The sequence below is a fragment of the Haliaeetus albicilla genome, chromosome Z, assembly GCF_947461875.1.
Source record: "Haliaeetus albicilla chromosome Z, bHalAlb1.1, whole genome shotgun sequence".
Classification (NCBI taxonomy): Eukaryota; Metazoa; Chordata; class Aves; order Accipitriformes; family Accipitridae; genus Haliaeetus; species Haliaeetus albicilla.
In genome coordinates this window covers 37,145,063-37,160,920 of record NC_091516.1, presented here as the reverse complement: position 1 = coordinate 37,160,920, position 15,858 = coordinate 37,145,063, and the positions used below count along the sequence as shown (strand labels likewise).

General features: G+C 35.8%; 1 protein-coding gene across 12 annotated transcripts in view; it reads left to right on the top strand.

The window, feature by feature from the left end:
- AUH (AU RNA binding methylglutaconyl-CoA hydratase) overlaps positions 1–15,858 on the top strand; it is a 171,324-nt gene that overhangs the window by 24,205 nt on the left and 131,261 nt on the right. For all 12 annotated transcript variants that reach the window (XM_069776524.1, XM_069776521.1, XM_069776522.1 and 9 more), the window contains exon 4: positions 11,920–12,006. In XM_069776524.1, coding sequence (XP_069632625.1) covers positions 11,920–12,006 — 87 coding nt within the window. The remainder of the gene's footprint in view (positions 1–11,919; positions 12,007–15,858) is intronic.

The window sequence follows — 15,858 nt, the reverse complement described above, 5'->3', positions numbered from 1 at the left end:
CAACAGTTCAAACTGTGGTTTTTCTCAGGAAGAACTCCTCCTTTCTTTAATAGGATTTATAGCTGAATACTGACTTAAGGACTTCTTTAGAAGAGATTCTGACTTTCTCTTTTTTACCACATAACACACTTCCTCCTTTTGTATTTACAGCTCATAAAACTGGGTGTGCTGTTAGTTAACTATTTTTGTAATTATTGCTAATCAAAATAGATAAACCCAGCAGTATCAATTCCTTTTAACATTAAAAAAACATACGTGCAGTGGTCAGATATGTGGTATATGCAAAAGATTTGAGTCAGTCATCTGCAGTAGTGCAATGAAAAATGTCTATTTCTGATTACTTAATTTACTAGAAGTTGAATTGGAACTAACAGCAGGTTGCTCAAAATTTTAGATGTGTTCATACTTCTTTGAGTTGAAAGGCTTAGTACTATTTACTAAGAATGTTCAGTCTGAATATCACTATTCATTTAAGGTTAAAGAAGAAAGATCATGAATCTCACCACTAGCAAATTTTAGGAATGCCTGGTTATTAATTAGAAGGTAGAAAACTGTGTGTCACTTGTCATTATAGGGGTTAGATACTAGGAAACTCACTGCATAGCTATAGCAATTGATACAAATGAGATGTGGTGCTACATTAATGATATTTTTTTCAGTAGTAGTAGTGTTAAAATATCCATACATTTTTATTCTATTGAGTAAATTACTTTTAGTTCTTTGTTTAAAAAACAAGAACTCTGGTGCTGATCTTTTCAGAGGATTTTCTTATGGAAGGTGTAGAATAAATGGAAATCACAATTAATGATTCCACTATTAGTTTGGAGCTAAATAGTAGGGTAAAAAATGCAGCTTTTATGGTTGTCTAATTTGAACTATGTTATGCCGTATAAGAATTCAGTTATGTTTCATTACCAGAAAGTAAGTGCATATCATGTTATAGGCATGATGTATAAGTTCTCTTAGTGAAGGTTGAATTTGAAAATGAAAAGTGATTTGAGGAAGTTGGGTGTTCAGACTACCAGAGTGACTGGATTAAAGAAGTACTTCTGTAATGCTTATTGTGGAAATAACATAGAAATACAAGTGGCATAGGAAGTAGCTTTGCCTTTTTTTTTTTTTTTTTTTTTTTAAAAAAGCAGCTCTGTATTGAATAATAATTGCAACATACATTGCTTTTTATTAAATACTGATAATTACCATTACTCTGATGTGCAGTGTAAACTCATGGTCTTCTGGTGTTTAAGTAGCTGAGCTGTCGTATGAGGGATTATTTGAAGATTGGGACAAACAGGTTTGTCATGATTTGATTGCTCTAGAGGTCTGTATTTGTGGTTCCTAGCCACTTACTAGGTGAACTTCACTGCTGCCACCACTGTCTTCTCCTCCTGGATCTTCTCCACTGATTCTGTATCTATCTGAGAGTCAAGGATGATGCAGCCTCCATGCCTGTCTTCTGCTAGTGCTGATAGTTTGCCTGACAGAAGTCACTAGAAGTGAGGCATAGCACAGAATCAAAATTAATATTGTCTTAACTTACTGTTTGGAAACAGGTAACTATCCTGTCTCATACCTTTCCACCAGTAGTGGTCTCTTTCATGTGCCATGGAAGAAACTGCAAGAAGCCCTGTTGTGATAGTTCCACAATGTTTTGGCTCCGTAAGAGGGTACTAGGGACTAAGGAGTGACTGAGGTAGTTGTTAGATGATGGAAGTGTCACAAAGAAAACTGGTTGGTGTTTGGGAAAAAATTGGCTTTGGTTTTAAGAGGTGAGATTAGGATCCTTATAATGATTCTTTTTTTTCCCCTTCTGCAAGCGAAGATGAATTCAGGAAAGGCTTGTGAGGTGTAAGCTGCCTTTTTTGTGGCAGGAAAGGTTAACAGGAGGAATACTGTTGGGTGCTTCTAAATTTAGAGCTGGACAGACAGGATGGAAAAAGAGCCATCTGACTTTAATCTATATCAGGTCTGAATTTGCATAGGCATTGAAAAGGGATTGTAGAACTTTTGTATATAAAGTTAGGGTTGTTTATATTCAGGATTCCTGGATTTGAGGAGGAAACCTGTCTGAATTAACACCTTGGCCTTTAAGAAAGACTTGGGATTCAAAAGTTAAAAGGAAAACAAAAGTAAAAAAACCAAACCAAAGTTGTACCTTATGAAATATTCCACTCAAGGCATCTGATTTAGCAGCTAGTGCTTTAAATATGCTGATCTGAGTGTAAATTATTGCAAGATATGAGATAACCTATAGTAGTGGAGCTACAAGACTGCCATCTTACTGGAGGGAATGCTTAGGACTGGCATTCTGCCACAGGCTCACATATATAGAAATTGCAGACATTTTCTTTGTTCTTCACAGTTTGATGATTCTCAGGAGCTTTCTGTGACACACAGGGGATATGTGCAAAAAGTGCAGATATCCAAGTCATGTTAATAAATTATGACAGCAAATCTTATATGGAAGACTATCAATATCAGTTTTGACTTAAAAATCATATATCCACATTTAGAGAACTTCAGTTATATAAAGTCTTGCATAAAAATTAATAATTTTATTCATTTAAATTACTTACGTAGGAAACTTACATAGCATCCTTCATGCAAAACTGTTTTTCCCTTGACTAAAATGCCTTCAACCAGCATCATTCTCATTTTGTTTTGAAATTTAGAATACACCTTGCTTTTTATCAAAGTTACATGTAAATGCATTTTTCTTTGTACTCAGTTCAGGTGGTGTCTGCAAAAATTTGTGTCTATACCAGTGTGCAATAGGATTCATGGTTGCTGTCAATAAAGCAAATGTTTACTAGAGAAAGTAGGTGGTTACTCTCAAGTTATGAAGGGTGAATTGTGAAGTCTGCTGCTTTAAAAACCCTGTGATAACCATATGTTGTGAACTAGTTTCTTAGAAGAAATGTTATTTAACAGGTAATTATGAAAAATGTATCATAACCTTCTTAATGTATTTTTGTAACAGTACCAAAGGCGGAGCGACAACCCAATTAGATAGGCATAGGGCCAAGGTCTGTGTTTCTAGCCAGCGGATGTTTGCTTATAGCTCTTTGGGGCTTCAGAGCCAGCTTATAAGTATATTAATTCACTCTTAAGGCTGGGTCCCATGGTAATGTACTGGTTTTACTTTTTTGGTTCCTTATACATTGCATACTGAAATTTCTTCCTAATGATCATGAGCATATGTATGCTTATTTATATTCATTTCAAATCATTCTGGATCTTTATAGTGTGCTGACTTTCTAAAATTTTTGTGCATCTGAAAAGTTGATTTATGAATACTTACATATAACTTGTGGAGTTCTCCATTCCATTTTATATGAGAAGATTTTCGGCACTTGCTTAATATTTTATGATACGTTACTGGCTTCTTTACAGTTGTGGTTTTTGTTTCCTACCAAATTTGTTTAAATGGCTAAAGTGCGGGTTTTTTGGGGTTGTTTTTTTGTTGTTGTTCTTTTTTAAATCCCAGTATGAAATGCACTCAAATGTAGAGATCCAAGTCATACTTGCCCTGTAAAAGTGGTGATAATATCTGTTCAATTTCAAATTAAAAGATAAGTATCAAGGAAAAATTTAAGTATGAGAAGATATGAGAGTTTGGATGAAACTGTTTGGAGACTGAGTCTAAATGTCATGGGATTCCTTCCTCATTGAAAAGTTCTGAGGTACTCTACAGCACAGGCAAAATTAATGTGAGTCGTAAATTTTTATCTCTCCCTGAGGAATAAGAAAACAACAAAAAAAGGGTTATATAAAGCCATATTTTGCCAACAAATATTTTTCTCTTAGAGATTAATCTTTGAGGAAATGATCTTTTAATTTAAATTTTACCTCTTTCATGCACATGTTTGATTTAAAGTTTAAAATATGAAATCTCAGAGAACAGAAAAAGCAGAGAGTAAATTGCACTGCTTTCTGAGTAAGATCTTTCTTTTCAGTAGTACTTACAAAAGAAGCTGATCCTCAGAAGCAAATTGCTAGTAGTTCTTTGTTTAGTAGGTATTTCAGTAATATTTTTTCCCTTTCTCTTTATCCTTAACTTTCACATATCTCATACCTCACAACTAAAAACCGTGATTCTTGATGAAATTGTTTCATTTCTTAATGTCTGAATTAGTAACTGAGTTCTTAGTATTGATAGAATCAATTCGAATATAAAATCTTGAAAATATTTATGAATACGCTGGATCGTATTCAGTACATTACAAGTTTATTTGGTGTGTTCTGTATCTTTTAAACATTTAGATTTGAATATTCCTTTTTATTCTTAAAAAAAATTTGAAAAAGAGCTTTTTTCCTTTCCTTTAATCTCTCAAATATCCATTGTGTATTTTTGGAGGAGGTGTTTATTCATCTTACCCTTGGAAAATGGGACAGACTAGCAAGGAGTAATTCAGAAATACTGCTCAGGTATGCCAAGATATGTTTAGGATGGAAGAAGCTCAGCTGGAGCTCAAACTAGCAAAAGGTGTTAAGACTAACAAGGAAAACTTCTGTAGGTATGTTAGTACAAAGCAGAAGTTCAAGCCAAATGTAGGTCCACTGGCAGCTTAGTTATGAATGACACAGGAAAAGGCAGAAGTACTCCGTTTTGTCTTTGCCTTGGTCTGCATGGGAAAGGTCAGCTCCCAAGTCTCTGTGCCAAGAAACAACAACAAAGTAAACCCTAAACCACTGACAGTAGAGGAGGACTGACTTAAGGTCCATCTGTACCAGTTGGACATGTACACCTGAACAGGATCCAATGGGATGCATCTGAGTTGGTGCACTGGAGAGCCACCATCTATCATATTTGAAAGGTCTTTGAAGACCTAAGAGACTGGAAAAGGGCAAATATCACACCACTCTGCAAAAAGGAAAATTTGGGAAACTACAGACCAGTCAGTATCACTTCAGCCTCTGGGGAAATTATGGAACAAGTGTTTGTAGAAGTTGTTTCCAGGCACATGAAAGACAAGAAAGCGGCTGGGAAAACCCAACTCAAATTTACCAAAGGTAAATTGAGCTTGACTAACCTGATTGCCTTCTGTGATGAAATCACATGCTCAGTGGATGAGAGAAGGGTTATGGATGCAAACTACCTTGACTTTAACAAGGCATTTGACATGTTCTGCCCTAACATCCCTGTAGTTGGTAAGATACAGTCTGGACATACAGACCGTAAAAAGTGGCTCGCGTACCAAGATCAAAGGATGCTGTAGTGTTAATGACTTAAAGTCAAACTGTCAGCTGGTCACAAATGGACTTCCTTGAGGGTTGATACTGGGTCTGGTAGTACTATTCAGTATCTTTGTAAATATTCTAAGGGTAGGATTGGACCCTCACTGCGTTTGCAGATGTCTTTAAAGTGGAAGGAGAGGCAGGAGAGGCAGGTGTTTGGGAAGGAGCAGCCACCATTCAGAGAGACCTTGACAGCCTGGGAAATTGGGCCAACAAGAATTGCATGAGGTTTAACAAAGATAGATATGAAGTCCTGCACCTGGAATGGAAAAATCTTAAGTGGCAGAACAGGCTGGGGACTGACTGGCTGCAAAGGACCTGGGGCTTCTGGGGGACAGCAAGCTTAACATGAGCTAGCAGTGTACCATGGCAGTAAAGAAGGCGGACAGCGTCCTGGACTGCATCGGGAAGAGAACTATCAGCATATCAAGGCATGTGCTTGTTCTACTCAGTGCTTAGTAGGCCAGCAGAAGGTGATGAGAGGGTTGGAGACTGCTGAAGCAGGAGAGCTAACTGGTCTTCCTGTGCCCGGTAGATATGGAGGAAAGTACTCTGTTTGCAAGGATGTATATTCAGTGACAGAAGAAGAGGCAGTGGGCACAAGCTGCTTTAGGAGAATTCTGTCCAGATGAAATAAATTCTTCATTGTGAGAAGATTGATTAAGAATTGAACATGAGTGATTTTCCTAGAGAAGTGGTGGAATCTCCCTTGCCAGCAGTATTAAAGACTTGAAAGAACCCTGGATGAGCTAATCTAGGGCTGTGCATTTGACAGAAGGTTGTACCAGGTGATCCCCAGAGATTTCTTCCAGTCTAGACTTTTCTATTATTCTACTAAATAGGTGATAATCTTTTTCGTTACTTTTTGAAAGATGGTCCAGAATAGTTAATGTTTATGAAGCATTCTGTCTGTTCTTAATTGATCAGACTGGACTAATTTTTGATCAAGACTACAGTCAGTAGTAGCTCTAATGGTTAGAGATTGATGATCCAAGTATCCTGGGTCTGGCTGGGATGAGAGGTGCAATGGAACTGTTACTGGAATGCATGCATGTTTTGTCTGCAAAGCATAAAACATTTTTTCTTTCACACAGGCAAGAAATTTCAGTAGTGGTTGACTTTTTTTGGTACTGTGATTTGTCAAGTGTATAGCTTTACACACAGAAAAATGGTAGTTGAAAGCAAAATAAAAATCATTAATCTACATGGTGACATTATTATAAAATTTCAATTATGCTTTTGTGGGTTTTTTTAAAGGATTTTTAAGGATATTAGCTTGAAGTGTATATCTGTCAGCAGAATAATATTTGTAACTTATTTTTTACTGTGGTGTATATATATAACACTAATTCTATTTAAACAGTTTTGCTCATCGTAGACTTGACACTATCACTAAATAAATTTATTTGTTCATGAGGTATTGCAGTTTCTGTTCAAAATTGGGAAGTAAGTTGTCCTGAATAGATTTCAGGATGTAAAAGGTTTATTTCTGAAATTATTGGAAATTTGGAGAAAAAATTGTTGGTAAATCTTTCTGAGTTTGAACTTAAGTTGGCTATAATGTTGTCCTCAAATATGTATATACAGCTCCCTTTTGGGATATTCCTAACCTCATAAAAGTTGATTGAGGTTCTGCTAATGATTTCAGCTAAACTTGGATTTCTTGCAATGGCTTCTCTAGGAGATGTGCGCTTCTGCCTTTGAGGAAAGATTTCTACATGTACTGTAATGGGTGGGTTTTTTTGTAGTAGTTATAAGTTAATCTATAATATATGTCAAAGTTGGCAATTTGCCTCAGTATTTTAGTTCAGTATGTTAAGTGTCTGTTTTTCTGTGTGGAGAAGGAGGGATATTAATTCACAGTCTGCTTAATTACTTTGTGTGGGAATAAGCTGTGGGCACATAGCAGTTCTTAACCTTTTAATTGGTGAGGTAGTACATGTTTTGTACTCCCAGTTGAAAGCATTGTAAGTTTCCTTCATAAATTCCTTAACCTGTTTCATTGGATTATTAAGGTGATGCCTCTCTGCTTTGCAGTTTTCAGTGTTCCTAGTTCTTGCCAACAAGGTACAGGGGAATTGGACGGAGTATGCAAAAGAGTATCTTTTGGTATGCTGACAGAATTGGTTGATCTGTGTTTAGCAAGATCAAAGGGCAAGCTCAAAATAACATTGCTATGGTAAGAATTTAATATTTTACGTCAAATGCCTGTGCATGTGTCACTTCCTTTCCTCTTCTCAGAGAAAAGGCACTTTGGGCACCTTTTGATACTTGTTAGAATAACTTCACTGTTTAATTTTGGTGTGCCAGATTTCTAAAATACTTATTTTTTAATAAAAATACTTATTGCATAAAGTTAGAATTTTAAGCATGATGTATAAACCATTAAATTTTATGCCTTGTTAGTTTACAGCTTTTGTGGCGTACTTTGGAAGTATGTGTTAAATCATAGGATAGAATAGTACTGTACAAGAAAATTTCTAGGCATTTATGGTATTTGGAAAGTGAGGCTTATACAAAGATGTTGGAACAGATTTTTCAAACACAACACTTAGCTTTTCAACAGTATATAAATTCTGTTTAGAAAGTGTGTGAAAATATCCAAATATGGCAAGAGGCATGGGTTCAGAGTAATTATTGTAAAACTTGGTTTCTTTTGGTGTGTTCTCTAAGTTAAATAGCCATCCTTGTCATATAGACATGTAGGTGGAAAAAAATTCTGGTAAATAATAGCAATATGCCTATCTTGCTGGACTGCCGTTGGCTTTCTCAAATAAACATTTTCTCTGGCATCATTGTGAAATGCAAGTCAGGCACGCGCTGCAAAAACTCCCTGGACTGACAGTATACAACAGTCATTGAGTAGCCAAATGTTTAAAAACATGCAAAGAGAGTTAATTGATTACATCAGGGTTTTTATACTTACGGGAAGTAAGGTAAAAAATAACTAACCTTTTGATGTTCTTCCAGTATTGGAGGGGGGAAATAAGAAAGTGATGGATGAAAATTAAATGGATTTTCTTTTGGGTTGGCAAACCTCAGTAAAGTGTAGGTAGTATTTAAACCAGCATGCATCTTCTTCACAGTAGTTTCAAGGGTTGATCTGCATGTACCAGTTTATGTACTTGCTGCTCAGCAGATCTCCAAAAGACTGCTGTTTGTACTGATGTTTTGCCAACAGGACTTCTCTCCTACCAGTTTGCTTTATAAATTTGGAAGTGATGCTTCTGTGAATTAAGTTGATTCAAGAAGAGTTTATTCACAAGTGGAGAGTACTTGTCTTAATCCCAATGTAGCTGTTGGAGGAAGTGGCTGATTGCACTGTCAGTGTAGTCTTTCACGGTTGCACTTCTCTTTTGTCCTCTACTAACAGCTAGTAATTTGAAAAACGACACTCTGTAGTCTTTAAAAGGGGAGTTCTTAAAGTGCTGGGAGCAGAGAGGTGAGAATTGGGGAGCATGAGTCCTAGAACCACAGCTGGTTTTGACGAGCTTTTGCTGCATTTTGGAGTAGATGAGATTCAATTAAGTGGGACAAAGCATTGAGATGCCAGAAAGAGTAATATGGAGAAAACAATGATTCATGCTTCAGCACAAACCGGATGGATATGGGGACGTAATTACAGTGTACAATCAAATCTGCAACAGTTAGTTTGCCTCTGCTCACTGGTAGCTCAGGTTCCCCATTTCTTACATCTTTGGGTAGAAGGACTTCGAGATCCCAGTGTTCAGTGTGGTGTGGAGTCACGGACACACAGTACAGCCCCTGGAGTCTGTTGTGAGTGGATGTGGGGAAGCAGATACGCCAAATGTGGCCACAGATTTCAGCTGTGGCCCCTGGGAAAGTTGCAGAGGTTCATTTCGTGAGAGTTTTTGTGGTTTGAAGAGCTTAGCTACTTTTTTGCTCTCAGCAGTTGAGCAAATACTATTTTCAGATACTTTAAAGTAGGAGACTTGGGGTGAGAGGAGGGATCTTTGATTTCAGTAGCTGAGAGAGCAGAAGTCTCTGGTTGAACCTGCACTCTCCTTCATGGCTGTCTTCAGAAACTTGTCCTTTCCTACTTGTGACTTGAGAAGACATTTCGAAGAAACGTGTGAATAGTTCTCTGCTATATGGGTCAAGGAATTCTTCAAGAATTCTTTGATCAGTGTTTGAATCTTGTAACAGGAACAAAAGTATTAAGTCAGTGGCAGTTCCATCTCTTGTGAACCAGACGATGCCAAGGCGGGTGTTCTGTTGGAGTGCAGCGAATGGTTTCTGCCTAAAAGTCTTCTCTCTGAAAAAGCTTCAGTTACTATTGTTATGCTTTGGAGGGCTAAAATAGGAAAGGGTTAGGAAAAGAACTTTTTCCATTTCCTTGACAGTTATGAGAGAGAAATACTAAAAAAGGGAAATGTAAGATTACAGAAGTTGGTTAGGGTGCTAAGATAAGCTATTGTACTAGGAATTTTTTTACAGTACTCAAAATGATTAAATTTTCAGCTACCTTTTAAGCCATTCTTACAAAAATTTTTGTTGAAAATTTAATAGATTTCTGTAAAAATCTTCAAGGAAACGTGTATTTTAAATGAATGAAGAAGTCTGCAGTTTGTATATTTTTGTTTTAGAAGGGATGGGTTTTTTGGGGTTGAGTCCAACTGTTTTCTTAACAGTAATACTAGAGGTATTTTTTAGGTTCAGTGCCTCTCTTTTGAAGTTTTCTTTTTTATACTTTTCAAGGGTACGCCCGGTGAGCAGGATTTCAGTGTGTGGAAGGTTTGAGTGAGATTGCACAGCCATGCAGTTTTCTTGTTCATAAAGCACGCAGTTTCTTGTTCTTATATAGGCAACGGTCTGGACAGAGTTGTAGAAGCTAGACCCAGACATTAACTGATATCAGAGGAGTGATATTTTTTCATTTGCACACTTGCTGATACAACTTTTAAAGCAGGTTTTGTCATGAAGTTTTAAAATGCTCCTTTTAGCTACAGAACCCTATACATAAATGCATTTTTGAAAGCTGCTTGCAGTTTTATATGATTTAGAGTTCTATCTAGATTTATGGATGGAAATTTTGTTTGCTTTTCAGGTTCCTGGCAAGATTTCTGTGTGCATTGATTATGAATTACTAAAGTAGCAACTGTAATTTTGCTGCAGTGTAGACTTGACCACAGTAATTCCTGTTTTATCCTGCTGCTCAACTGGTCTGTCACACTGCCTTCAGTTGGGGCATATCCTAGAAGTTTGTTTGGAAGCTTTTGGCAAGTTGTCTGATAGTGTAAATTAAACTTGACATTATTTAGCGGGAAACATGCAAATGCAGTCAGGACTGATGCTTCATTGTTTTTTATATTGACATGCATAGAAGGAGAACAAAAGTCTTAGTGAAATGAGGAGCTTTGCTATGATGGAAGTAGAAAGGGAGATACAGAGCTGCTTTGTTAGGCATGTTACCTTAAAACAGTAGCTGGGTGTCTATCAGAAAATGTCAAGTTGAGATACTGATTTTCACGGAGCTAGACTAGAGTTGTGAATTTCAACTAATGCTGCCAACAAAAGTACATCTAAAACTGTGTTTGATGAAGAGGGTCAAGAGGGTCTAGCATGAGTTAAGTCCAGAAAGGTAAAAAGGGGAGCCTATGACTGCTTAATTTAAAATTCAAAGATACAGTCTTAACTTCATCTGAGTCTGATGCATTTTCCTGAATGGATAGTATTTTGATTCTTAGGGTAGAGAAACATAACACTGTTTTTTCCTTTGGTTATATGCCTTTAGCCTTTTCAGGCATATGCCAAGACACTAACTTAATAGTTTTATTTGTACCAAGTAGAAAAAATACACACTAAGTTGCAGTGGGAATGTTGCACTTCTTTGGAGAATAAGTGTGTATATGCAGGTTTTGTCCTTTTCATGTATTCTTCTTCTATAAGAAAGATGGACTTCCTGTCTTACTCTGTATTTCGCTATTATTACTGTCTGTTTCTTTTTCTTTACACATTCATGAGAGAAAATGTTGGATTTGTATATTGGTGAATTTTTAAAAACACATTTTTGTAACCATCTCTAGTTCCAGTGTGCTTTTTAAACGTGAAGAAATAGATTAAAAAATTAAAATTTTAGCTTTTTGTGGAACAGCAACAAATGCGGTATTTCACATTCAAAAATACATTTCAGTAAAGTGAGTTGAAATACAGTACTAGGCCCACTCTAGAATTTTTTGTTTACATAAATCTAGTCTGTTAATGTAAACACATGCACCCTAGGTATTTTATGATCTACCAATAAAAGAATAACAAGAGCACAATATGAAAAGCACATATTTATCAGACTTTGTGACACAGTTGGGAAAATAAAAGTGTATGTCAGGTGAAATATTAGCATAAATACTGTTGTTCATAAACTAATATGGGAAGAAGAAATGTCACTGGGAAGAATATACTTAGTGAAAAACTGGTGGTGGTTAATTTGATTTTTTTGTTGTTGTTGTTGTTTGGGTTTTTTTAGTTTTGTTTCTGTTTTTCCTTGATAAACAGTCCATGTTTTCCTTGAAATCTGTGGGAAATGAATGTCACCAGTTTGAACTGCCCTTGTTTCAAAGTAGACTTAAATTTTTTTTGGAATACAGGAATATTTTACTTTTGAAAATGTATTTACGGTAGTGTATATGGCTTGCTAACATGTATGTGAAATGTCACTTACAGGTGCTGACCTTAAAGAAAGAGCAAAAATGCACTCAAGTGAAGTTAGTTCTTTTGTCTCAAAAGCAAGAGCAACTATAAATGAAATGGGTATGTAACCTCTCCCTTGAACAATGTTATTTTAACTGTAACCTGAGAAGGGTTAGATCAGAGGAATGACATAAATGTGCATGTTTAATTCTTGACAGGTAGTAGAATATCCACAACTATTTATATTGTTGAATGTGAATCGCAGTGCCTTACTTCTTTTAAAATGTTCCTAATTGAATTGGACTTTTTTTTTTTTAGAATGCTAGAGAAAGCTAAATCTCAGCTGAAATATAGGTGATTTGCCCTGCTGTTTTCATAAAGGATGGATTGTTCGGTGACATCCAAGTACTTTAGAATTTAATTTTTACTGTTGAATTCTTGTGGTTGGTATAATTAATACAGTCTTTAATACATTTTAGAAACACGTTAAGTGTCAGCTGTTGATAGCAAGTTAGCTACTAAGACCAGCTAAAATTTTGTTTAATATGCACTTGTTTTGGTGTAGTAAAACCTGTTAATAATTTGGGATTTTAATTGAATTGTACCAGTTTTTAAGGGTAGTAATTTCTCTGTAAATTTTGCATTATGAATTCACCATCGACTCATTATGTTTCTGCATCTCAGCTGATCAGTTTTAATATAATTGTTTTTCAGCAGGGCATTGCTGATACGCTTTGTCAAAAAAAGAAGTCAAGTGCACCAAATTTGAAGCAATTTTATACGTTTGATTTATATATGCAACATATTTTGTTACTTGAAATTTTGGCACAAAACTCTGAGGAATAAATTGCTTCTCAGAGAATGTTTTTAGATGTACATCCTTAATAACATTGGGTCAGATCTTGGTTTGGCAGAATGTTATTAGTGGAAACCAGTAAGTTTTTGCAGGTAAATGACAGACTACTGAAGAATGAGTCTTTGATTAGGTACTTCATGGAGATACTTGTGTCCTTGAATTAAAGTCTTTGAAGTGAAGCAGGTTCTTAAGGCTCTTTAAATAAATAAAATCAGTAAAATATCTAGAGTGAATAGATCATTAATTTCATGCAGCTGATACTGTATTTCATGGTGGCATTTGTCCTTTTATTGGAATGCTGAGCAAAAGGCAACAAGTTGTTCCATTTAGTTACTTCGTAAGATTTTTGGGTGGCTTCCTTAGTTGTAAGTAATAATTTTTCAGACTTTCTTGGACTGAAGTTACTGGAAATACTTTCTGAGCTGCTATCAATGTTTAAATAGGTGCGGCTGGTTTTAAGAACTTCCTGTGAGCAGGAAATAGTTTTTTTTAATTTGATTAAATTTTTAAGTGAGAAAATTCCTAAAGACTAAAGAAGTATTTGGATTCAGCATTCTGCACTGAATGCATGGAAAATATACACAGTGATGTGATGCTTTGCTTTGCTTCAGAGTTGAATAGACTTTAAGAAAAATTTTTGATTGTCTTCATTAAGGTTCCTGTGAGAGTCTTTAACTACTGAACATGTAAGCAAATTTTCAGTGTTATCTAAAAGGTTTACAGTGGATCATTATGCTAACAGTGAATTACTTGAAGTTTAGGAAACCAGTATGAGTGCTTTCATTCATTGATCTCTAGTCTCTTTCTCAAGAAAGAAGCATGAGATGTGAGTAAGTGGAATTAATGTTTGAGACTTTAGGTCACTGAAGTACCTAGATAGGAAGGTTTGCGAGGGGATGTAGTAACAGCAATTAGACATGCTGCAGGTTGGGAAAGAGAAAGAATTTGAACATAGCCCTTGCCCGATATTTTAACAAAACTTTTGTTAGTGTCTCTCTCCCCTCCTTCTTCTTCCCCTCTTTTTCCCCCCTTCTCCCCTCACTCTTTACTCCTTCCCTCCCCCCATTTTGCCATTTCTGCTTTAAAATGCTAAACAAAACAGTCACTAGAAGGTTCTTTAATGGTTACATGATATTTGGCCATCTCCCAGTTAATTTTTTTAAAGGCTTTTTTTACAGGATTGGAAAATAATACTGAGGTAACACTTCCAATGTTACTGGTCAATTTTCATATCCTGTATGTTTGGACATGCATATTATATAAGTAGCTTTTATTTTTCAGTCACGTGATGTATTCCCACTATGTACATATTTGAGGCGTTTTTGAACAGGTTATGCCAACTGTAGATGTATTTATAGGATGGATCTAACATTTTTCTGAAGGGTCTTTGCAGAGCAATTTAAAATGTTGTTCTCTACATCAGGAACTGGTAGAGAATATATACAAGTGGATTTTATAAATGAGATTAGATCAGATGGGTGCACAAGGCATCATGTTATGTGATGGCCTTACGAATGGAAGTAAACATTAATTTTGTAGCAAGTCAGAGGTTCTCAGTTTTTCTTTTTTTCTTCTGAAGAAGTGATCTAGCATTACAGAACGTAATTTTTGTAGAACTAGTGGGACGTTGTATTTGCATTTGATTACTGCAGTGAATCTCTATATTGAAAATCATAATGATATATTTCCTGCCCAGCAACAACCAGAATGTTGTGAGATGGTTAAAGAGGGGAAACAATTTTCAAATTATTATTTGCCACTGCAGAATGTTATATAGCCAGGGCACAATATTTCCAATTTGCCATTTTGTTCTTTTTCTATCCAGGTTTAATGCTGTAATCTCATTTAAAGTGTGTTCTACTCTTTGCTTTTCAAAAATAGGTCATGTTTTGATAATTGCGTTTGTGTTCAGATGTGTGACCTACTAAGGAGATGCTTCTTTTAACAATATTTTCAGAAAGACCACCATTAAGTTATCTTTGTAGACAAAGTACACAAAAGGTTAATTATGTCTTGAACAACTGGATAAACCTGGCTTTTTAGAATTTGCGTGCTTTGGCTTTCCTTAGTTCCTGTCAATTTCATTATATTTAAAATCCTTATGCTAGTGGTTTTGTAAAAAGCTTAGTATCATTTTGGAATACAGCTACAGAAGAGAATTTTCTGGAAATTAAAAGCATACTGCACTTGTTTTTATGGGATTAATTTATAACTTCTTGCTAAATTTGGCTGAAGTATTAAGACTGCAGTAAATATTACTTGGTATAAAAATAAGCACTTAAAAAAAGAGCTGAAAAAATTGTTCTGAGCTGTTAGTTGCAGTGCTTAGACCTTTAAGGTGGGGGGGGGGGAATCAAAACAGCCTCTATTTTTAGCAGTGGTTGCTTTTGCTAAAATTATACCAGAATTGTGGGGGTTGGTTTGGGGTTTTTTGGGGGGTTTTTTTTTTGGTTTTTTGTTTTTTTTTAAAAACAGGAATTATTATTATTTAAAAATAGGAATTATAAGAGTACTTGTCCATTACTATATTCTGCCTTGAGGCTCTTTGTTACTGATGTAAGGCTGGCTTTATCCTCAAAACTCTAGGAGAGAGGAGCATTAATAGATCTCTTGCAACCACGCACAACAGAACAGACCTGACTAAATGAAATCAAGTGTTACTGACTCCCAGAAACCTTGTTTTTGATGCTTTGGGTTAAAAAAAAGCCATCATTGCAGGTCAGATCTTCAGCATATATTTTATGGTATGACTCCCACTAAGTCCATGTTGTTCTTTATACTGGCTGTGGGGTCTGGGCTGTGATATTACCATTGTATATATGTTATCTATTGGGATTTCAGCTGCAAAACAAACTGAGGCTATGTATGGAGCTGAATGCAATAACCACTCCTCCAGAAAAACACCTTGTTTAACAGAAAGAAAAAGTGAAGCTGCAGAAAGAATTTGAACTTGGCAAATACTTGTAATTACTCAGAGTGATGTTTGGCTCCAACCTCCTCTAAGTGAGAAACACCATTGGTTAGCAAAGCTCTTCCAAAGAACATAGGCCTAAGTACCTAAGTCCCACAAATGGGAACAAATAATAATTGGAGACTGACTTTCTTGGTTACTTTTT